Source organism: Squalius cephalus (assembly GCF_949319135.1).
Source record: "Squalius cephalus genome assembly, chromosome: 7".
Classification (NCBI taxonomy): Eukaryota; Metazoa; Chordata; class Actinopteri; order Cypriniformes; family Leuciscidae; genus Squalius; species Squalius cephalus.
Window position 1 is genome coordinate 46459229 of NC_137128.1, and position 24665 is coordinate 46483893.

General features: G+C 37.4%; 3 protein-coding genes across 5 annotated transcripts in view; 1 reads left to right on the plus strand and 2 right to left on the minus strand.

The window, feature by feature from the left end:
• Nucleotides 1-42: 42 nt before the first annotated feature.
• plekhj1 (pleckstrin homology domain containing, family J member 1) lies at nucleotides 43-8899 on the plus strand. Its single transcript, XM_079876943.1, has 6 exons — nucleotides 43-375; nucleotides 1631-1698; nucleotides 1783-1849; nucleotides 2476-2566; nucleotides 2643-2706; nucleotides 4885-8899. Exons 1-6 carry the CDS (start codon nucleotides 282-284, stop codon nucleotides 4966-4968), a joined length of 468 nt encoding a protein of 155 aa, XP_079733069.1. The 5' UTR covers nucleotides 43-281; the 3' UTR covers nucleotides 4969-8899.
• On the minus strand, nucleotides 5355-14854 carry LOC307161954 (tubulin polyglutamylase complex subunit 1-like; the record flags this gene model as incomplete). 3 transcript variants are annotated; one of them, XM_079876936.1, is made up of 3 exons in its annotated part: nucleotides 13928-14854; nucleotides 11488-12036; nucleotides 8893-9515 (listed from the first exon to the last, which is right to left on the minus strand). In XM_079876936.1, the coding sequence occupies exons 1-2, from the start codon at nucleotides 14182-14184 to the stop codon at nucleotides 11499-11501; spliced, it is 795 nt and encodes a 264-aa protein (XP_079733062.1). In that variant the 5' UTR covers nucleotides 14185-14854. The 3 variants fall into 3 exon arrangements, with proteins under 3 accessions (XP_079733061.1, XP_079733062.1, XP_079733060.1); XM_079876934.1 differs by having other exon boundaries at nucleotides 9411-9515; nucleotides 11508-12036; XM_079876935.1 differs by having other exon boundaries at nucleotides 5355-12036.
• Nucleotides 14855-17542: 2688 nt separating this feature from the next.
• LOC307161860 (GTPase IMAP family member 8-like) overlaps nucleotides 17543-24665 on the minus strand; it is a 31115-nt gene continuing 23992 nt past the window's right edge. Inside the window, exon 4 of the mRNA XM_079876797.1 lies at nucleotides 17543-20804. Coding sequence (XP_079732923.1) covers nucleotides 19438-20804 — 1367 coding nt within the window. The 3' untranslated portion in view covers nucleotides 17543-19437. The remainder of the gene's footprint in view (nucleotides 20805-24665) is intronic.

A 24665-nucleotide genomic window follows, 5' to 3' on the forward strand; every position in this document is an offset into this window, starting at 1 on the left:
CATTAATTCTCCCTGTGAGTGACAACACGCTGACCATTCCAAGATGGCGGGCGCGCCGACGTCTCTGGAGAAGTCGAATTTTGAATCTACGTAGGTATATCTATGGTTGTGTGAGTGAGTGTGTGTGTTTAGTATCATACATGTTATCGCTTGATTGAGTTCATTCGCAGAGTCAGAAGAGCTAGAGCAGTATGACTGACAGTCCGGATGAGAATGATCAGATCTGTTTGAAGTCCTAAAATGCGCATTAATGAGACGAAACTGCTGTCAAAGAGCTAAAAATGCGATTTAATGAGAAGGAGCTGGTGTTCATGAGCCGCCAGCCGTCAGAGAGAGCGGCCGAGCTGGGCATGAGAGGCCCGAAGAAAGGAGACGGTAAGAGCCGATCATTTCACTCACTATCTTTCTGCCATCTTTTCAACGCCACAAGACGCGAGAAAAGTAGACATAACTAGAAGACTGTCCCCTCTACGATCAATTATGATTCCGAAATAGCATTGTGGCGTACTACTCGTACTATTGCTGTCTTGTAAAGATATGACAGCAGTAATTAAAGTAGTATAGTATTCAGAGTACAGCTTATATTTAATTGCTCGTAGTCGCTTGTTCGTACGACAACTGCGAGTCACGTGACCTTCACTACGCGCACTCTGATTGGTAGTTGCTTCATTTGCATAAAATTGATCTCTGTTCAACTTTTCGCCGTTCAACTTTTTAAAGCTGATGAACGATAAAAACATTGAAAGCCAATTAGAATCCACCCGACTTAAAAGAGTCAAGCATTTAAAGCGACAGACGACATTGCGCGCATACAAAAACTTATCGCCCAAATATGTAGGTGCTAATGTAGTTAACGTTAAATTTATAGTTATCGTTCTTAAACGGACAGGGATTTTTTTGTCGTTAGTTCCAACTGGATCAGTTGGCGAGTCACATGAACTCCAAACTTCTGTTTATTGTTGCCGAATTTGCATAAAGTCGATCTCTGTTCAACTTTTAGTTTCAACTTGTCAGTTTAAAATTGCCAACATTGAAAATGAAATTTGTAACGAAGCTCTCATGATGCAACAACACTATAATACTGGCCGGCAGGTTATGCAACAACTAGAACTTTCTCGTAATAATCCACAAAGATGTCAGAATGCAACATAACTACAATGCTCATAATCTTTTAAGCTAATGTTGCGATGTTACAAAACTAGACCGCCTTGTTACAATTAACGATTGCGTTTCTATGCAATACGATAAAAAATCTGACAGGAATTTAATCTCTTTTGGTCATTAATATGTCAAAAAAAGCACCAGGAGGCGGATCATGTGACATCCACTACGTGCTCTCCCATTGGTTGTTGCCAAGTTGATTACATCGTCAGATCCTTCTCAAATCACCCTTATTCACGACAAATGTTATAATCAATAATAATAATCTTTATTTTATATAGTGCCTCTGATTGTGAAAAATGAAGTTTTACTTGGTAAAAACAACCTTTAATATACAAACTAATAAAAATATAAAAACCATGCATTATATTGACTAAACATGCTAACTATAAACATTGACTAAGTGTAAAGTAAGATTGACTGTGCCTCTGGTCTGGTTTTGACCTAATTCTCCTCTTCCACGCCACAGTTGTGAAGAAGCGCCTGGTGAAACTGGTCGTTAATTTCCTGTTTTACTTCCGGACCGACGAGGACGAGGTGAGTGCGGTTTGAGCGTCTGATCTGAATCTCGACGCCGTCGCGTTCACATTCGCTTCAGTTTGACTTTGCGTGTGTTTCCAGCCCATCGGCGCTCTCCTGCTGGAGCAGTGTCGCGTGGAGAGGGAAGACGATCATGCTTTCTCTATCGGTAAGAGTCACAGTTTCACACATTGTGCATCTAAAGGGCGGCTGTTCTCTGTATCTCTTCCTCTTTTGACTCTATAAAGAGAACCTATTTTTTTATCTCTACTAGAGCAGGTTTTCCTGCTGTAATGTTGATTATTCTCCTCATATTCTCCATTGTTGCGGCTCCTCTCTTCCCAGTCTGTCAGTAACGCTCTGTTTACTTCCTGTCTCTATGAAGCCCCTCCTTCTGAAAAGCACACTGTGCTCTGATTGGTCGGCTGGAGCAGTGTGTTGTGATTGGTCGAGCGCTTCGAGTGTGTTTGGGGAATGTCCCGCCCCTTACCATAACCGCCAGTTTAACACACTACTAACTAACTCAACCAGGCCCCGCCCCTTTATTCTGCGCATGAATTATTATAATGAGGAATATTGTGACGTGTTCGTTCCCAGAAGAAACTCAAGACTACAGTGGAGGCGTTTCAGGAGTTCAGGAACACTGACTCTGATATAGAGAAGAACTTTGTGACTTTGCAGAGTTTTTTTATGATCAAACCGCAACATTACACACTAAAGACAGATGAACATGGAAAAAATAAAATTAGAAAATAAATGTGACCTCACTCACTGTGTTTCTTGCTGGTTTTCCAGTGTTCCTGGACGAGGCCGAGAGGAAGTATTTGTTTGAATGCGATTCTCAGGAACAGTGTGTTGAATGGGTCGACGCCATCATTAAAGCCAGGTGTGTGTGACGCTGACATTACCCATCATCCTCTGCGTTTCATGATTTATAACCGTAATCTGCTTCTGTCTCACAGTTATGAGTTCATGCGCAAGAACCTGATCTACTACCGCACAGAAATCCACCGACTGACTGGAAAGGTGAGGGAATCCATATTAATGAATGCAACAAATACCTCCTAGACTGGTTACAATCATATTACGCATATTAGAGCTGCACGATTACTTTAAAACAGTGATCATGATTCTCTCCACAATTCTGAACAGACAACTAGACAAAATAACATGTTATTTACTAGAGTATCTGACAAAATATTGAAAAAATATTTAATTAATTTGAATAAATCATTTGAATGAATGTTTCAATGACTCACTCATAAAGACTTCACTTGTTTCATTACCGGATGAATCAGTGTTTTTGAACGAATCTCTCGAGTGAGTGATTCAATGACTCACTCATAAATCCTTCATTTGTTTCATTACCGGATGAATCAGTGTTTTTTAACGAATCTCTCGAGTGAATGATTCAATGACTCACTCATAAATCCTTAATTTGTTTCATTACCGGATGAATCATCGTTTTTAAACTAATCTCTCGAGTGAATGATTCAATGACTCACTCATAAATCCTTCACTTGTTTCATTACGGATGAATCAGCGTTTTTGAACGAATCTCTCGAGTGAATGATTCAATGACTCACTCATAAATCCTTCATTTGTTTCATTACCGGATGAATCAGTGTTTTTTAACGAATCTCTCGAGTGAATGATTCAATGACTCACTCATAAATCCTTAATTTGTTTCATTACCGGATGAATCATCGTTTTTAAACTAATCTCTCGAGTGAATGATTCAATGACTCACTCATAAATCCTTCACTTGTTTCATTACCGGATGAATCAGCATTTTTGAACAAATTTTTTGAATGAATGATTCAATGACTCACTCATAAGTCCTTCACTTGTTTCATTACCGGATGAATCAGCGTTTTTGAACGAATCTTTTGAATGAATGATTCAATGACTCACTCATAAATCCTTCATTTGTTTCATTACTGGATGAATCAGCATTTTTAAACGAATCTCTCGAGTGAATGATTCAATGACTCACTCAAATCCTTCACTTGTTTCATTACTGGATGAATCAGCATTTTTAAACGAATCTCTCGAGTGAATGATTCAATGACTCACTCATAAATCCTTCATTTGTTTCATTAACAGATGAATCAGCGTTTTTGAACGAATCTCTTGAATGAATGATTCAATAACTCACTCATAAATCCTTCACTTGTTTCATTAACGGATGAATCAGCGTTTTTGAACGAATCTCTTGAATGAATGATTCAATAACTCACTCATAAATCCTTCATTTGTTTCATTAACGGATGAATCAGCGTTTTTGAACGAATCTCTTGAATGAATGATTCAATAACTCACTCATAAATCCTTCATTTGTTTCATTAACGGATGAATCAGCGTTTTTGAACGAATCTCTTGAATGAATGATTCAATAACTCACTCATAAATCCTTCACTTGTTTCATTAACGGATGAATCAGCGTTTTTGAACAAATCTCTTGAATGAATGATTCAATAACTCACTCATAAATCCTTCACTTGTTTCATTACCGGATGAATCAGCGTTTTTAAACGAATCTCTTGAGTGAATGATTCAATGACTCACTCATAAATCCTTCATTTGTTTCATTACTGGATGAATCAGCGTTTTTGAACGAATCTCTTGAATGAATGATTCAATAACTCACTCATAAATCCTTCACTTGTTTCATTACCGGATGAATCAGCGTTTTTAAACGAATCTCTTGAGTGAATGATTCAATGACTCACTCATAAATCCTTCATTTGTTTCATTACTGGATGAATCAGTGTTTTGGAACGAATCTCTTGAATGAATGATTCAATGAATCACAAACACATTTTTTAACACTTGTCGCCACCTACTGGTGTAACAATGTAATCGATACAATCATTATTTAAAGTGTCAAGTTACTTTCAAATGGTGATTTACTTTATTTTGATCACTACTGTAGACATCAGTGTATATAATCCGAGCTATACACTTTTATTCCAGTATGTCTGTGATAATGAAGAAATAATGATACTCTGTGTTTGGAAAAAAAAAAAACGTTTGTGAAGATCTAAACGTTCCGGTGTGATTTAATAGACACAGGCGAATCGTTGTCATTTAGGAATAAAATCGTGGGTGTTTGAATGGAGATCGCCATCTTTTAACGATTAATCATGCAGCTCTACCACACAATATTGATCATGCTTTGATCTAACGTGTGATTTCCCGCAGGACCCACTAGAGCAGTATGGGATATCGGATGAGACGCGCTTCCAGGTCAACAGTCTTCCTCCTCTGCCTTCGCCTCCCACATAAACACACTCCTCATGCTGTCATGGGGTTCCTCTGCTGTGTGCCCTTCATGCTTGTGTTTTGTTTGTTTTTCTTCAGGTTTTTCCTCTCTTACAGTCTGCCAGTATCAATCACTGTACATTCTGACCTCTATAATCGTTTTATTTTACAAATGCGTTATATTACTGTAATGAATGTCTGCTGAGTTTGAGCCAGTTGCAATTATTAAAGTTTCTTCCTAATATCACGGTCGATGTTAATGAGGACGGCATGAACTGGGTCGTGCTTTTAAAAACTCATTTCTGCACCTTTAATTGTGATGTTAAAAGGTTTGTAGTTTTCTGCGTAGTCATGCATGCGTTATGTAGCTTCACCTAAAGTGCACTAAAAAGTTTTTTTTTTTTCTCTCTCAAAAGCACTGAAGCCTTTCAGTCAATCTGACCTGCGAGATTTTACAGTTTCCATAAAAACATTTTCGCTGCTTTGATTTTGTGTCTGAATCTACCACAAAATCATGAGAAAAAATAGAAAATGATCTTTTTGTACAACGAAAATTAAGCCTGTTAATGACTATTAAAGGGGTGGTTGATTATGATTTGACTTTTCTAACTTTAGTTAGTGTGTAATGTTGCTGTTTGAGCATAAACAACATCTGCAAAGTTACAACGCTCAAAGTTCAGAGTTCAAACTTCTACATGTTGTCTCTTCTTCTCGAGTCTCCATCATTGTCTGACTAAAAGGCTAAAAGTTTTTGAAATGTTCAGTGCATGTGTGTGTGAGGTAAAAGAACACAAGCTCTTGAAGCTCCGCCCCCTGTGCCGGGAGCAGCAGCTCATTTGCATTTAAAGGGACAGACACAAAAAAAAAACGTTTTTGCTCACCCTCAAAAAGTGACGATTTTAACATGCTATATACAAATATCTGTGGGGTATTATGAGCTGAAACTTCACACACACACTCTGGGGACATCAGAGACTTATTTTACATCTTGTGAAAAGGGCATTACACCACCCCTTTAAATTATGAGATTATTTTTATGACAACAACCGCATTTACTCAGCAAATACTTCTCATAAATCTCATTTTCTTTACGATAATACAGATCCTGTTCAGACACCATCATCATAAACTACTTCACAAATGCACAACACAATTTAAGTCAGTTAATAAATGCAATAATTTGTCAATGCAAACGCCTAAAAGTAGGCTTTATTACTTGATTTTGTGGTGACATTTGACTTGTAAACTTCACATGTGTTTAAACATCATTGCATTCAATGTTTGTGATGGTAGCAGATTTAATTAAACTTGATTTAATCAATGTGAGAGGATTTCTGTTGGATTGTTTGTATTCGTCACAGCGAAACATGAGGAACTGCTTTCCTTTTATTCGTGCCTGTAACTTTCCATTTGTGTAAGTGATGAAACTATTATACAGACTTTAAAAGAGCGTGAATGTGAGACTTGTGAATGTTTTAGGCTTTCGATCTTTCTTTCATGCAATTGCAATGATTCCTTCTATAATTTAGATTTCATAATTTATAAATGTTCCTTATTTCAATCTTATTTTTTGTTAATAAATCGCTTTTAAAAGATACCAGTGCTTTTGATTTTATGCTGATTCAAACATAACAGTCTGAAATAACTATATATTAATAAATATCTGCCAATGTGGTCAGAAAAATAATCTTGTTTTTCCTTTGAATTAAGATTTTTCATTTTTTTTAAGCACAAACTCACTTCATTTTGGTTCATTTTTCATTAAACAAGACTTAATATCTTCAGCCATTTTGCTTCTTCTCCAGTAAATGAATCTGGAAGGGCTAATATGTATTATGGAGAAAGACTATAGAAGAAATGCTCACAAGAGGTGAAGAGACAAGTATTTTCAGAAAATTAAGAGAGATCAAATATGACTGATGTCGTATGTATTAATGCATGTGTGACTTATCTTTGCTTATTTTAGGATATTTTAATTAAATATGCAAGGGCTCTCTGATTAGCCGTTAGCTTACATGAGGACTCAAAGGACTTCACTTTCATGGTTTTTAACCAAATGTTGCATTAAAATGATTTGTGCAATTTGATCGAACAGGATGCATTTTTTTTAAAGAGCCTCACAAACACAAAACATTCAAACACAAAATGAATCAGATCCAATGACAACACTTACTGAAGTTTGTGCTTCTGATTCCCACCAATTAATGATGTCACTTCCTGGAGGATGATGTCATTAAGGAAGTGCCTTTTGCTATTTTTTTTATTATAAATAAACATAATAATCACTTGCATGTCAAAATATGCACACTTAGAAAATAAACTCAATGACCGACAAAAGTTTATGATACTAACATGTTTTGTTTATAGTGATAATCTTCAGGTATGAACACAACTTTTATGAGCTTGTTCACCACAGACCTTATTTCAGGCATTTAAAGTCCCCCTGTGGTGTAAATCCAGCTTTTATGTTGTTTATGTGTCTATGTGGTGTTTTTAATATGCTTTAAGACAAACCATGTACGGATATCGCGGGATTCACGGGATTCACGCTCGTGCCCAGTGTTGCTAATAAATTGGATGGAATTTAAGTTCTGTTGCTTTTATATGAAAATAAATATACTGAACATATGACACCCAAGTAGCCTACTTATTTAATTCCATTCCAAGTATGGTTATCAATCTTTTTTTCTTTAATACAGACATATGTGTTTTTTTTGTTTGTTTTTTTTTGTTTTTTAAATAAAAATTACATTGCATAACCCATAGAGATCGCATTGTCAAGATAGTTTGGGAATATTCACACATAACGTATACACATAAAACATGATATCAGAGTTTTAAAATCAAACATTTTAAAAGAGAACAATACATCACGGTTGTTTAAACCACTGAACATTAAGCTGTGTCGTCAGCAAGTCGTTTCCCATCATGCTTTTGATCAGCGCAGTCGGTGGAGAGCAACTGCGCTCGACTGCAGAATCCGACAGGTGCGCCTTGCGCTCGCGAGAGATTTTTGACATACGTCAGCATGACATCAGAGCAAGGCGGACCGCACTCGGACACATTTCTAACCGGCATGCATCTCGCGCTGATCACCGGTGATCGGTTCTGCGCAGATTTTGCTCATCTCAAACAAGCCTAGTCTCAAAAACGCGCTTTGAAATCGCTGGTGTTTCTGACGTCACAAACTACCTTGTAACCAATCAGATCAACATGTGATCGTCAACCAGTGGATCTCTGAGCTGAGGGAGTGAGTGGAGGCGGGGCTCATTTGCATATTCATAGAACCGCGCATACTAAATGAGGCAAGGGTGTCGAGTTACATCCAAGACATTTTAAGTTTTTTTTTTTTCAATAAATTTTTTTTTAAATAGGTCATTTTGGTGATCAATGATGAGTTTTAGGGATACAATGATGGACTACAGGGGGACTTTAACCAAAAACCCGTTCACTTCAGGACCAGATGTGCTAAAATGCAAACTCGTTTCTGGGTTTTGTACAATAATACATCATCCTTGGCAGTTGCTAATTTTTAGGTGTACTGTCCCTTTAAGAGCGGCAGCGACGCGAGTCACGTTGTTGAACACACACACTCACACACCCTGTTGAATTATTGACACACTCTCATTACTTTTAATAAGTGAGCGCTGAATGTGTGAAGAACTTTCTCACTCGCTGTGACGACTAACCACTGACCTTTCATACCAGACACACACACACACACACACACACACGGGCGAGTAAAGATGTACGAAATATTTCTGCGAAAACCATGCCTTCAGGTTTAAAATATAGGTCTACTTATAAAAGTCTGATGATGGATGGACTCATTTAAATTGTGATAATTTTGAACAAAAAATGTTAGTGTACCTTTAAATATGCAGAAAAACATTTAAATATGCAGAAAAACATTTAAATATGCAAAAAAAAAAAAAAAGAGTCTCAGTTCTGTGGATGATTTTATTAAGCTGATCCATAGACGATAACATAGACACGGTCTTTAGTATTATACTAATGCAAATAAGACAACAATGAACATTATTCAGTGCAAATATACAGGCACTTTCTTTATTCACGTTTCTGGTGTTATTGTGAACAGTTCGTCAGTGCACGTTTTCATAAACATTCATTAAAATGTTCATCCTTACATTTGTTCTAAGTGAAAATGCAGTGTGTCACATGCAGATACCACAGATGCAGAAGTAAACTGTGTTGTGAATGCGGTTTAATGCTGAGCTGAAGCGACTGAGCTCATGTGTGGCTGATCTTATCTGGGCACTGAAAAGGGAATCGACGCACTTTCAGAAATACACTGCAGACACTTCCTTAATTGAGGTTTCCTGCACTAAAATTAGACTTAAGCCATCAACAGGGTAAAATCATGATTTCAGCGTCGGGTCAGAGGTCACTCATCATGCGTCGGATTAGAGGTCACTCTTCGGGTCAGAATGGGATGTCATTAAAGTTCATGTGCGTGTAAAGGCAGACGTCCCAAAACCTTTTGGCAACATCATTAGCCATTTTGCTTCTCCAATAAACGATCTTGCTTTAAGAATGTTTGGATATTGGTGCTGGAAAATAAGACAGAAATACTTTAAGTCTTGAAAATGTATTTTTCTGACCCCATTTGCAGATATTTCTTCTTGTTTTAAGCACAAACTCACTTACTTTTGATACATATTCCAAGACTAAAAACATCTTCAGTCATTTTCCGCATCCCAGATCCGGCCCGCATCCGGTCCGCATTGAATCCTCGTGTACCAGATGTGGACCGGATCCTGGCCGACACTATGTTGCTGTCTGGGTCTTGATTTTTTTAAATGTTTGGATATTTGTTCTTGTTTTAAGCAAATAAACAAATAAAAAATGTGCAATTAATTGCGATTAATCGCGAGTTAACTCATGACAATCGTGCGATTAATCGCAATTACATTTTTTAATCGATTGACAGCCCTAGTCTCCAGTGAATGTATCTTGATTTAAGAATGTTTGGATATTTGTGCTGGAAGACAAGACAGAAATAGTACTTTTTTTTCACACTCAGGTCACCATTCGCACTCGAGCGATGAACAGCGCGGCGGCGGCATCTTGCGTTAATAACGCGTTAAAGCAAAATCATTTTAACTGTACTAATTTTTTTAACGCGTGGTTAACGCAGCGCATATTTTCTGTTTGACCCGTGGCCCGACCCCTAGTTGGGGAATTGGAGATACAGTGTTGCAAATTTAGCGACATTGCAGACCCCTTTAGCGATTTTTTCCCTTCAAAAAAGCACCCAAACCTCTCTCTCTCTCTCTCTCTGTCTCTCTCTCTCTCACCAATAGGAGCAGTGCTTTAATTCAGTTACACACAGATATTATGTTGCTTCTCTAATTTTACATGCAAGAATAGCCGAAATCACAGCACAGATATTGTGTTTATCTTATGTGTATTTGATTTCATCAGACGACGGCTCGATTATCAGGATTTTAGTGCAGATTAACATCTTGGAAGGGAGAGCTGGTTATGTCTTAATGGGTCGCGTTTCAGTCACCATTTCATATTCATTCTGTTGTTTGACAACAGAAACAGTAAAATATACCAGTGAAAAGAGTTTTATTGAGACCTTAGCTTCATCAAAATGGGCACAGAGAGAGACAAACTAATGTAATAATAAATAATAAATGTACATTTAGCATTTTTAGAAGAGCTGCCCTGTCATGCAAAAATCTAAACATGTTTGTGTTAGTAAATTGCTCAGTGCAAAGAAAGAGAAGTAATGGGAACCTGGTATTTCTTTGTTCTTTCTTCATGTGTCTAATAGACATGAACAAGTTCTCTGAAAAACATCTATGACCTTTGAAACATGTCTCGTCTTCATGCTCTATGTTGACTATGGTTTCAATAATAAACATACATTTGCATAAAGCATCCATATTTATCCATGCCCATGTTGATTAGAGAATTGCAAACTTGAAAAGTATTAATTTAAGGTACATTTAGAACAAATAAAAAATGTGTGATTAATCTCGAGTTAACTCATGACAATCATGCGATTAATCGCGAGTTAACTCATGACAATCATGCGATTAATCGCGAGTTAACTCATGACAATCATGCGATTAATCGCGAGTTAACTCATGACAATCATGCGATTAATCGCGAGTTAACTCATGACAATAATGTGATTAATCGCGAGTTAACTCATGACAATCATGCGATTAATCGCAAGTTAACTCATGACAATCATGCGATTTTATCACGAGTTAACTCCTGACAATCATGCGATTAATCACGAGTTAACTCATGACAATCATGCGATTAATCGCGAGTTAACTCATGACAATCATGCGATTAATCGCGAGTTAACTCATGACAATCATGCGATTAATCGCAAGTTAACTCATGACAATCATGCGATTAATCGCGAGTTAACTCATGACAATCATGCGATTAATCGCAATTACATTTTTTTAATCGATTGACAGCCCTAGTCTCCATTTAATGTATCTTGATTTAAGAATGTTTGGATATTTGTGCTGGAAGACAAGCCAGAAATATTACTTTTCCCCCACTCAGGTCACCATTCGCACTCGAGCGATGAACAGCGCGGCGGCGGCGTCTTCAAACTCCTGCGCGTCCATGACAGGATTATCCTGCTGATTCCCGGGATGAGCCTCCGCCATGGCCTCCGCCACTTTACCCGGAGAGATCTTGGCGCTGGCCTCCAGGTACCGGCCCACGTCGTCCCCATCCGCCGCCTCCAGCGCCTCCCGGAGCGTCTCCAGCACCGCCTGACCCAGCGCTCTCTCCGCCGGCCGGTCCGAAGCGCTCGCCACCGACCCGTACAGGCACTGGGAGGCCCGGATGTAGTCGGAGAACACGGAGCAGGTCAGAACGCCCTGCCGGAAGAGCTCGAAGGGCACGGACTCGTGGTCGTGGCACTGGACGCGGCGCAGGAGCGGAGCCGCGGTGGAGCCGGAGAGTCCGCCTTCGCTGCACAGGCACCGGAGCATCTCAGTGTAGAGACGCCCGCGGACCCCGACGACACCGGCACCGCGGTCACGGGTCAGGAGATCGAACGCCGTGCGCGTGTTACTGTTGAACGCTGATCTGCAGGGAAAGACAGAATCAAGAGCTCAAATGCGACAACGATATGCTTAAAACGGAGAAGTTTTTCTTTGTATAACAGTTCTATCTAATAACGTATTATACAGATCGTAAACTGATGAACACGGAGAATGCGAGCACTGTGAGCTCAGTTGTTATCAGCGCCGTCAAAATAAAAGTCCCAACACGTCACTTCAGAGTTCCTACTGGCGGTGCGAATGCAACCAGGAAAACGTTCCTATGGGGAACCATTAGTCCCACCGTGGTGGTTATTTCCTAGAACTAAGTTCCTAGAACTATCCGGTGCGAAACCCCCTAATGGTGTACGCGGAAAACTCTAAGGAAAAACTTCTCCGTTTTAAGCATATCGTTGTTGTGTAAACGTACCCTCAGTCTGAGCTCTTGAAGTTTTTGAAAACGGTCTCTGTGTAAACAACAAAAACACGAATTTGTGAAAACGACGATGTGAACATGCGTATTACGTGTTCAGTCTATAGTGTTTCATCGCCATCTACTGGCCTGGCAGCAGAATACAGCGTTTTTTACTCAAAGGAAAAACTTCTCCGTTTTAAGCATATTGTTGTCGTGTAAACGTACCCTGAATCTCAACAAGAGAATCGCACTGGTTATGTGTGTGCAAGAGCTAGTTCAACAAATAAATAACAGTAATAATATAATATAATATAATATAATATAATATAATATAATATAATATAAAGAAAACTCTTTTGGCTTGAAAGAGATTAATGGAAGTAATAATAAAACAAAAAGAAACAGATAAAAAGAAACTTCTCCACCAGAGTTTTATATATGAAATATTAAACAAAAAAATGAAATTAAAAATTTATTTATTTATTAATGAAATAAAATAAAAAAGAATCCTCTCTTGGCTTAAGAGAGACAAATAATAGCAATAATAAAAAAAGAGAAAATAAATAAATAAAAGAAAAAAAACTCCACTATGGCTTAAAAATTAAGAGATTTTAAAATATGAAAATAGTAATTAAATAAAATAAAAATAAAACTCTGAAACAATAAAAAAAAACAATAAAATAAAATAAATAAATAAACCTTGTTGCTTAAAATAGTTTAATGATATCATTATTGGCCAAAGCAAAAAGAAATGCAAACAAAATTCTCCACCATGGTTAAAAATATAATGAAAGATAAAAATAGTAAAAAAAAAATTAAAAGCAAATTAACAAAAAAAAAAAAAAAAAAAAGATCTCCTATGGGCTAATGTAGATAAATAATAGCAATGATAATAATTAAAAGTTATTTAAATAATATATAAAAATCTGTTACAAAATAAATAAGCAAATAAAAAAACAAAATCTCTGTCACAGCGGGTTTTTTTAAAGTTATTATTATTCACTGAGTTCACTTTTTAAATACAAAATCTAAATACAACAAAATGGCACAAAACAGTTATTATACAAAGAAAATACATGCGTGTAAAGCTCAACACAAATAAATAAATAAAAATACCAAAAAAAAAAAAAATAAATAGGGAAAATAAAGAGAAAAAAAGAAACTTAAAATCAGATTATACAATTTTATTGCACTTCGATTTTCCATTTTAGTGAGGGCATCTGAGAAGTATTTTAATTCGTTTCTGAATATAATAAACAAAGGAGGGGATTTAAAAAATCTACATTTCTACATCACATCTATAAAGTATTTTTGCCAATAATATAATGTTATTATTAATCAAATCAAATAACATACAACAATCATTGGTTATCCCATACATTATTTTGTAAGGTGAAAGTGAATATCATGGCGGTTTTTTTTTTTTCTTTCTTTTTTTTTTCTTCCAAGAAAAGAAACAGAACTGCATTGAATACATCGACATAAAAGGAAAAAGGAAAAAGAAAGTAAAAAAAGTTAGGACCTCTGTGAGTGATGCGCCAGACTCAGGTTCCAGAGCGCGCGACTCACGGCCTGGTGCTCCGGGCCTGCATCATCATCCTGCGCCGAGAGATGCGCGAAGTGTTCGGCCAGGAACCCGATGGGATCGCGCGGCCTGGACTCCAACAGTGTGAGCAGAGAAGACCCGAGAAGCGCGCTCACGCCAGACTCACACGCGAACGCGCCGTCGCGCTCACAGCTGCCCGACATCGCGACGCCCGCGCGACGCTTCTCCGCCATCTTAAAATATCATCGCATTTGCATATAATAACATAAATGATCTCCAGCAACGGCCTGACTCGCAGCCAGCCACACAAACATTAGGCTTGTTTGAGATGCGCCTTGCCTCGCCTGAAATGTATGCGAGAGTAGGCGGCTGCAGTGAGAGGAGGAGTGAAAAAAGCGCAGGCAAGCCGGACAGTTCTCTCTTCTCGCAGTGGATCTGACACCTGCGAGATCAAAGATGGATATCGCGGGATTCACCGGATTCACGCTCGTGCACAGTGTTGCTAATAAACTGGATGGAATTTAAGTTCTGTTGCTTTTATATGAAAATAAATATAATGAACAAGACACCCAAAGTAGCCTACTTATTTAATTCCATTCCAAATACATGTTTATCAGTCTTTTTTCTTTAATACAGACATGTGTTTTTTTTTGTTTTGTTTTTTGTTTTTAAAAAAATAAAAATTACATAGCATAACCCATAGAGATCTCACTGTTAGATAGTTTGGGAATATTCACACATAACGTATACACATAAAACATGATATCAGAGTTTTAAAATCAAACATTTTAAAAGAGAACAATACATCACGGTTGTTTAAACCAATGAACATTAAGCTGTGTCGTCAGCAAGTCGTTTCCCATCATGCTTTTGATCAGCGCAGTCAGTGGAGAGCAACTGCGCTCGACTATGGCAAGCCATTTTAACATTTAAAAGCTAGACTGGATATGTGTTGCAGATATCTGTAATTCAGTTTTGCCTAGTCAAAAAGAACATTTCAGATATCCGCAACTACATTCTTCCTATCCATAATTGTCATTTCAGATATGCACAAAGACATTCTTCCTAGGACAAATGACGTCACTTTGCCATTCATTTGTATGGGGTTTATCATTACAGATATCTACAGTTCAGTTGCAGATGTGAATCTATGTGAATTACAGATATCTGCAATTGAATTGTAGATATCTGTAATTCTAGTTTGAGATATCTTCAATTTGATTCTGACTAGTCATAACTCCAGTTCAAGATATCTTTAATTCACCTCAATTCAAGATATCTACATGTTCCTTTTCAGATATCTTAAATTAAGTTTTGACTAGTCAAAATGGCGTTGTAGATATCTCAAACTGGAGTTAGGGATAGTCATAATTTAATTGGAGATATCTATTATCAAGTTATAGATATCTTGAAATTAATTTTGATTAGAGATATCTGAAATTTGAGATATCTGTAACTTTCATTCTGCCTAGTCAAAATGTAATTACAGATATCTTGAATTAAAGTTTTGACTAGGCCAAATGACGTTGCAGATATCTGTATGCAAATTAGGCCCGCATCACAGAGCATGTTGTTCAAATCATCAAATCACATAAGCACCTGTTAACGGTTAACTTGTAATTAGCTCTGATTAGCACCATGTCGGAGCAACCAGAGTTTGTAATCGTCTTTTTAATGCTGTTAGATACTGTTTCAAACTGAAAAAATAAAATAAAAAATAAGAACTAATCTGAACTAAGAACTTTTATTCTCATCTAAGGAAGTTAATGTTATTGTACTTCCATGGCAAGAATAGCATGCATGTCAGCATCTTTATTAAAGTGAATTAGTGTGAATCTCTTTCATGCATAAATCTTATGGCAACAATAACCTACGTAATTTTAAGCATGATCATAAACATAGCATTGCAACATTTTTTTTTTTTTTTTTTTGTATATAAAATATTGTATATCTTTTTTTTTATTTGTATATAAAAAACATTTTCTGGTGTTTTTTCCGATTACAGCCAACGCCATGACTGCTTCTTTCTTCTTCCATTCACAGAAATAAGGAAATGAACCCACTTTTTCTTTGATTATGGCGGGGAGGGGAAATCGTTATCTAAAATAGAGCAACGTCATGCACAATAATTTGCACTAGTCATAATGACGTTTGAGATATCTTTAACTTTCATTCTGCCTAGTCAAAACTGAATTACAGATATCTGCAATTGTCATTTAAGATGTGTGACGAGTTGAATGTCGTTTTCAATGAGGTCATTGTAGATATCTGTAATTCAGTTTTGCCTAGTCAAAACTGAATTACAGATATCTCTATCTGTCGTTTCGACTAGTCACAATTACGTTACAGATATCTTGAATGACAATTCCAACTATCCAAAATGTAATTACGACTAGTCAGAAAGACATTGTTGATATCTACAATGTTAATTCCGGATAGTCAAAATTAGCTTTTAAATGTTAAAATGGCTTGCCATACATACACTCGATTTCCTCCATTGTCCTGTGTGTGTGGGTAGCGGGTGTGTCTCGCGTAAAAGATTAAGTCACGGCAGTTTCCTGCGGCGTCGCTATGACGACCAGGTACTATTGTGGAGGTACTATCTGCAATGGAAAACGGAGCGAAAAGCGAGCCGAGCCGAGCTGAGTCGAGGCGAGTCGAGTCGAGCTGGTAGCCTACTGGTAATGGAAAAGCGCGATCTCGCAGGTGTCAGATCCACTGCGAGAAGAGAGATCTGTCCGGCTTGCCTGCGCTTTTTAGCGCAATTTTCCACCGGACAAAATTGCGATTGTTAACTCATGATTTCTGTTCTGTCTGTGCGCACCAATCTTGCACTTCTATCTACTCCTCAACCAGACCACCTAGAGACTTCGGGTTTTCGGCATTATGTTAAGGAAGGTCTAATCTCGGGAACGCAAAAAAAAAAAAAAAAAAAAAAAAAAAAATCCAGGAAAAGATTGACTATATCTTAGTGTTGTGATCCCATGACGTCAGAAAATTGCGCTAAAACACTCACTGAGTTTTTATTACTTGTTTCACTCCTCCTCTCACTGCAGCCGCCTATTCTCGACTACATTTCAGGCGAGGCAAGGCGCATCTCAAACAAGCCTATTATTAAGAACTGCCTTTTTTTATTATTGCCCGTAGTTTTTTTTATTATTGCCCGTCAGATTATAATCAATAAACATGATAATAATAATAATAATCACTTGCATATCAAAATATATATAACACTTTGTTTAACTATTGAAGCTTGTTATAAAATGAATATGAAAAAGGGTTAGGCTATTTGTGACTTTTTATCTCACAATTCTGACTTTTTTTTTCTAATCTCGCAGTTAAAATTGCAAGTTTATACACCACACTTCAGAGGAAATAGTCAGAATTGTGAAATGAAAAAATACAACTATTTGTTTTTATTCTGTGGCGGAAACAAGCTTTCATTATCGAACAGATATAAAACAAATAGAAATTAAACAGAAATAAAATAAAAGACTTTTGTTTGTTAACGGGGTTTAAACACTAACATGATGAAAGGAGAAACTGAAGGCAAACCTGTAGATCAATGATCAATTACAACAATATGCACAAGAAAATGTTTTATTTGGTAAAAAGTTCAGTTACAGAAATAAAAACTTTCACTTTCAGAAGAAAAGTTTCTAAGTTCTATTTTAGCATTGAATTTAGAATTAAGCAATTCAAAAAACACCGTTAATTAAGCATTAAGCTCATTTAATAAGATATCAGGCTCAAAAACATTTTTTAGAGTAAACGTGTTTAAAAATAGTATTTTTTGTGCATTTTACTTAATAATAATAAACATAATCATATCAGCAATAATCTGCAGCCAGGTGTAGTCTTTAAACCAAACTTCAGTCTGTGCTCCAAAGCATTCAATATTTAACACATTTTAAGTTGGAAATAAAATTTTTTGTCTGTGCTCAAAACGTGAATAAGTGGATTATAACTGTTGCATAATTTAGTACCATAAATCCCCTAAAAATACAAAATTTAAAAAACATTATCAAACTATAGATTCATTTCATTGAATTTAAAAAAATCAGTCATTTTTATTTATTTAACCTTTTTTGGGCATAAAGAATTCTTTATTGAAACCCATTGGACATTTTTTTCTAAGAGTGTTACTGAAAACATACATGAGTGCGAGTAAATGGTGGCAGATGATAATAATTACTTTAATGAGCTCGTTTTCTGCCTAAAAATTAATACATGACGGAACTGAGTGATGATGTACACTTCTGAAACACACAACTTGACACACACCTCTGATATAGACACATGAATTTTCTGTAAAGCTGCTTTAAACGGTAGGCTACCTGTTGTGAAAAGCGCTATACAAATAGAAAAAAACACAATAGAATTGTGAACACAATAGAATTGTGTGATATAATGTCGCCTTTGCGTGATATAAAGTCAAAATTGTGTGATAAAGTTACAATTGCGTGATATAAAGTCAGAATTGCGTGAAAAGTCGCAATTGCGTGATATAAAGTCAAAATTGTGTGATAAAGTTACAATTGTGTGATATAAAGTCAGAATTGCGTGAAAAGTCGCAATTGCGTGATATAAAGTCAAAATTGTGTGATAAAGTTACAATTGCGTGATATAGTCAGAATTGCGTGAAAAGTCGCAATTGCGTAATATAAAGTCATAATTGCGTGATAAAGTTGCAATTACGTGATATAATGTCAGAATTGCGTGATAAAGTTGCAATTGCGTAATATAAAGTCAGAATTGCATGATAAAGTTGCAATTGCGTGATATAAAGTCAGAATTGCGTGAAAAGTCGCAATTGTGTAATATAAAGTCAAAATTGTGTGATAAAGTTACAATTGTGTGATATAAAGTCAGAATTGCGTGAAAAGTCGCAATTGCGTAATATAAAGTCAAAATTGTGTGATAAAGTTACAATTGCGTAATATAAAGTCAGAATTGCGTGATAAAGTTGCAGTTGCGTGATATAATGTCAGAATTGCGTGAAAAGTCGCAATTGCGTAATATAAAGTCAGAATTGCGTGATAAAGTTGCAATTGCGTGATATAAAGTCAGAATTGCGTGAAAAGTCGCAATTGCGTAATATAAAGTCAGAATTGCGTGATAAAGTTGCAATTGCGTGATATAAAGTCAGAATTGCGTGAAAAGTTGCAATTGCGTAATATAAAGTCAAAATTGTGTGATAAAGCTACAATTGTGTGATATAAAGTCAGAATTGCGTGAAAAGTCGCAATTGCGTAATATAAAGTCAGAATTGCGTGATAAAGTTGCAATTGCGTAATATAAAGTCAGAATTGTGTGATAAAGTTACAATTGCGTGATATAAAGTCAGAATTGCGTGCAATGCTCTTTTAAAATGTTTTATTCTGTGGCGGAAACAAGCTTCCATACAAACAAGCTTAGCTAATACTGGGAAAAAAACTTCATAATCTTGATTTGTGAACTCATCTTGGTTGTCGATCATAAACGTGTCACTGAATGGAGCACTGCGACATCGCCGCCAGCTTTAAAGATGCAGCTCTCACTGCAAATACAGTGGCCGACCCGAAGATACTCCCTCCTTCCGCCGCTCCAGCACCAAGCAGAGCGGCCAAAATCTCACTGGCTATTCCGGCTTCGACAACAGGAGCCGCCGGGGACAGGAACGCCAGGAGCGCAGGAGCGTACGCAGCTCCGGCCCCCAGCATAAACATACACAGCATTATCAACAACTTCATATTGCGTTTTGAGAAAATCTCAAAGTTCTTCACTTCTTCATTCACTCTCCTCAGCTTCTCTTCCTCAGCCCAGATTTCCAACTCCTTCTTTTCTTTATCCACTCTTTCCAGCCTATCCTCCTCCTCCTCCCTCTCTCGTTCCTCAAATCTCCTCATGTTCTCCTGCTCTCTCTCCAGAGATGCTCGGAAACGCTCCAGTCTCGCAGGGATCGGTCGCGCATTCTGCTCTTCTTTCTTTAAATCCGTCTCTATCTGTTTAATCCGGTCTTGTATGCGTGTCTTTTTTCTCTGCGCGTCGTGCCTCTCTTTGTTCACGAACGCAATAAACGAACGTAATTGATCATCAGACATTTTCCCGACCTCCTCCTCGATTTTCTTCATTATTTTGGCCCTATCAGCTTGCAGTTTTGCGTCTATCATCCTCTGTGCTTCCTGCATTACCTCTGAGATTTGATTGGTGAAGTGACGGTTGTGATTTCGAGCGAGTACCTCATCAACTCTCTGCAGGAGTCGACTCACTTGATCCGGGTTTGTAGAGTTTTTGTTGTCAAAAGCCACAAATCGCCTCCCAAATCTCTTCACGAGCTCCTTCACTTTCTGATGTTGTCTTGAAACAAACCTTTCAATGGATTCTCCTCTGAGTTTATCCGCGTGGGAGAATATGAGGATGGTGTGATGAGTGAAGTCCTCCTGAAACATCTCCAGAATCATTTCTACGGTGCGCTGCTGCTCCTCTGTGAACCGCTCTATCGGCACCACCAGCAGAAACGCATGAGGACCCGGAGAACACAAAACCAGGCAACGCATTACTTCTTGTTTTATTTCGTCATCTGTCAAATCCGTGTCAAAAAACCCAGGTGTGTCGATAAGAACCAGCTCTCGCTCGTCCACCGTTGCACTCTCTCTCTTGCACTCTTTAGTGACCGAGCCCATGCTCAATCCGTCATCAAAGCACTTCCTTCCCAGGATGGTGTTTCCCGTCGCGCTTTTCCCTGCACCAGTCTTTCCCAGCAGAACCAGACGCAGTTCTTTCGGCGCTGGATTTAGTGTGTGCTGGTGATGATCGTCGTCAAATGAAGCTTGGGAGTTTCCAGCGGGTCTCCATCTCACGGTTGGGTTTCCTGAGGAGAAAACAAACTGTTGAGAAAACGAACAATAACCCAGCTGAAGGTGAACGATCTCATGAACATCTCTCAAAGTTATGAAATACACGTTCTTCCAGTAACACTATTTTAATGATCTGAAACGCAAGTATCAAGCGCGAAACGCAAGTATCTTTGTGGGTGGTTCTCGGGCGCTGTTGCTATTATACCGGCGGGATAAACGACTCTCCGACGCAAATCTAAAATGTGTTGGTCTGAAGTCGCTTCATTACTCATAGGTGTGGTTTGGGCGTAACGTGAAATAAACCAATCAGAGCGACATCTCACATTCCCTTTAAGAGCAGGCGCGCTTGTTCCATGGCGGATTGCTATTATAACGGCGGATTTGCCAGGAGCGGTTCACAGCCGAGGAGACCGACGTTCTCGTCAGGGCCGTAAAACACAGAGAAGTGACATTGGGGATGGAGAAACACACCCAGATTAGCTTCGGTTAAACAGGTGTATAATAATTTGGGTAAATGTGTAAGCTAGATTTATGCCTATTTTTTCACATCTTCATGGACACAACAATGATTTCCCTCGTGTGGTAATATTGTTCCTTGTAATAATGTATGGTTTTCTAAAAATGAAAACTGCTGCTTCTGTGTAGATGAGAGAATAAATGTATGTGCGTTGTGTCTACATTGATTATGGCCAAGCATGCGCCCTTAAAATAGCATCTGAATAACATGCGCAACGCGGAATTGTTTTCTAAACCTGCGAAACACGTGGATATATTCATGCATGCATTTACATTCATTACAGTTTTCTCAATTGTTTACACAGGGCTGTAGTCAACCAAAGAAATGCTTAGTCGACCAAAGTCATGTCCTGCCCAACGATTAATCGACTAAAAAAAATAAATAAATAAAAAACGCGATGTTTTGACATTTATTAAACATTAATTAAAAAAAAACATTTATTAAACAATTGTCATAGAGCATTTATAAAACAACAATGAAAAAAAATCAACAATAGGCCTACATAAAACTATAATAATAATACAATTCTTTGAAAATTAAGTGATTTTTTTTAACTGCAAAGTGAGGAGCTCTGTCCTAGGTCTATAGTGACAGTCACAATCGCGCACCTGACCACACCACACGCTACAAAAATATAACTGCTAAAATTGCCAAATAATGAAAAAACCTAACAAAAGCTCTCGTTTATACAGGCTGTAACTTATATTCTTCTTTACTTTCAAAGCTATGGGTTAACTTTTGTCCAGCCGATCTAGGCGTTTTAAAACAAACACACAAAAACCCCAAATAGCCTAAAAAACAATCCTAATAATAGGCTGTATAGAAGGAAGGCCTATAGGTTTATTTTCGTTTTGTTTTGTAATAAATAAGAAGCAAATAGGCTACGGTATAACAGACAATATAATCGGGCGCCCGCGCGGTCACATTGCACATTAACTGGAGCGCATCTCATCCTAACTTAACGAAACTAAGTGTATGCCTCACACAGACATGAGAAATACATCAAATACACAAAGCTTGAAATGTCTTTAAACGAAATAATTCAAAAAGATAAAAGAAATACCAGTAGGCTAGGCCTACTCTCTGATTATGATGTGCATTTCTCTCTGTAGGCTCGTTCACTACGGAGATGGCGATCGTCAACTTCATATTTGCAGCCGACACTGTCAGAAAACACTAGTTTATTAATAAATCAATGCACTCGTCACCGGATTTATGCACATCTTGCTTGTTGCAACTTGCACGCACACATATTATGTCGAAATAACGAGATATTATGTTGAAATAACATTATTAATAATAGCCTACATCTTTTAAAATATTTGATTGAATGCTGAATGTTGCGCTTGTTCAATTTAATAATAATTTAAACAATTTAATAACTCCGCTTCGCGTCGTGACCGCATTACCACCTCGGGTGTGCATTATTTTTCTAATAATTCAACGGCCTGTCGTCAATTATTCCTTACTTGTTCCGTTACCTCCAACCCCCGTTTTAAATCGCCGGATCCACCCTTCCTTTGCGCTCCGGGACCTCCCACTTTACAAATTAAGCACTGTTTCTAACTGAATGAATACAGCAAAACTACCTATATTCCTTACATAGCGCGAAGCAGCAGTGCAGCCAGCCACAGGTGCGGTTCCCGAGTGTTCGTGGTGCGCTAAACTGTGGCGCTGTTACAAAATAGCCTAAATTAAAGCATTTAAAGTTGGGGATAAAACATAGGCTAATTATATTTCGAATACAGTAATATATAACTGCTTATAAAGGAATAAATATAAAGGAATAAATATGAAGGAGTAAATCAATGAAAATTTCTTTATTGGTGAAAAAAAAAAATAAAAAATGCAACTGGTCGACCAATGAGAATGTCAGTCGACCAAGACGGCATCGACCGATTAGTCGACTAAACGACTAAAGTTGACAGCCCTAAAAGCATGCCTCATATTCTCAGAACTCTACACACAAATCCAAAAAACACACAATGGGCAAAACCCCTCAATTCTCCTGCAAAATGAAACTTTACATTCAAAACAATGTTATTTCTTCTCAAAATGGTATTTTGTTTTCAAATGACACACACAAACCATCATATGAATAGACATTTATAAGAACCAGTTGAACACTGATGTGCTCAATGTAAAACACTTCTTCTCCATTCATCATAATGACTTAGGCCTTTTTTTTGTTCAGTGTTACACTTACTACAGACAGTACATACATAAGTGTGTTGTAAAATATCTGAGAATATTGTTTTTATACTCAGAACACGGTAACAAATATATTTTATTTTTCCCACAAAAACAATGAACACAGTGTACATCCCAACCAACACAAAGTAGGACATACAGTGGTCTACATACAAAACAACAGAAGAATTTACTGTATACAGTTACAGTAAAAAAAAGAAAAATCCAATGTTGGCATCCATTGCTCCATTGAAGAGCTCACCTGTTGAAGAGCTCACCTGTTGAAGAGCTCACCTGTTGAAGAGCTCACCTGTTGAAGAGCTCACCTGTTGCTCTTTTATGCTAAAGCTCTGATTGCTAATTGTAAAACTGTGTGACGGGTGTTTGCCCATGTGATGAGTCAGTGTACATATTTGAATGGCAGGGTGTTCCTTGTGAAAACAAGAGATTTTCTACATGAAAATTGTGCCAAAAGCAGACAATTGTGTGTAGTGTTTTGAAAAAAGTGTGTTTTAGAACTGCAATTTGAGTGTAAAGCAGGAATTGTGCTTGTAGTTTAGCAGAATTGGCTCAGGGGGTTGGTGCATGAGTTACATGTTGTGGTCATTGTGTCTCAAGTAGCAGAAAATGTGTGTAAACAATCGAGAAAAACTGTAAGATCATAAATTTTACCATTTTGAATAGCCGAGGGTAATGGTTGCTTCACGACCTAACTACACGCGACGCGACGCTGCGACATGCGGTAAAAGGTATCTTTTCCATGTTAATCAGAGTGTTTGTCCTAACCAGGCGCGACATGCGACGATTCTAATTTAGAAATGGTTTCTATTTTTCTGCGACGTCTGTAATAGAAATTTTTATTTTAAGCAGCTTAAAACCATATATGGTGTTAAAGAAACTGCAAGTTGCATATCATCTGACTTGTCACTTGTCTTGTCACTTTATATTGTATGTGTACTGGAAGCTACTGTCACCAAGACAAATTCCTTGTATGCGCAAGCATACTTGGCAATAAAGCTCTTTCTGATTCTGATTCTGATTCTGATCATCTTCTTCCTTACTGCTGAAGAACGAGGTCAAAAGGACATTTGCAGAAAGAACAGTTTGTTCTTTCTAAATACAGATAAGCTTGCTTGCACTAAGAGTGAAAATATATACTTTGGAGTTT

What these genes read in the sequence shown, in the direction of transcription:
- plekhj1 (XM_079876943.1), top strand. Translation starts at nt 282, where the DNA reads ATGCGATTTAATGAGAAGGAGCTGGTGTTCATGAGCCGCCAGCCGTCA. An exon ending in TCCGGACCGACGAGGACGAG is followed by an intron (nt 1,699 to 1,782) that starts GTGAGTGCGGTT and finishes GTGTGTTTCCAG; the next exon opens with CCCATCGGCGCTCTCCTGCT. An exon ending in CGATCATGCTTTCTCTATCG is followed by an intron (nt 1,850 to 2,475) that starts GTAAGAGTCACA and finishes CTGGTTTTCCAG; the next exon opens with TGTTCCTGGACGAGGCCGAG.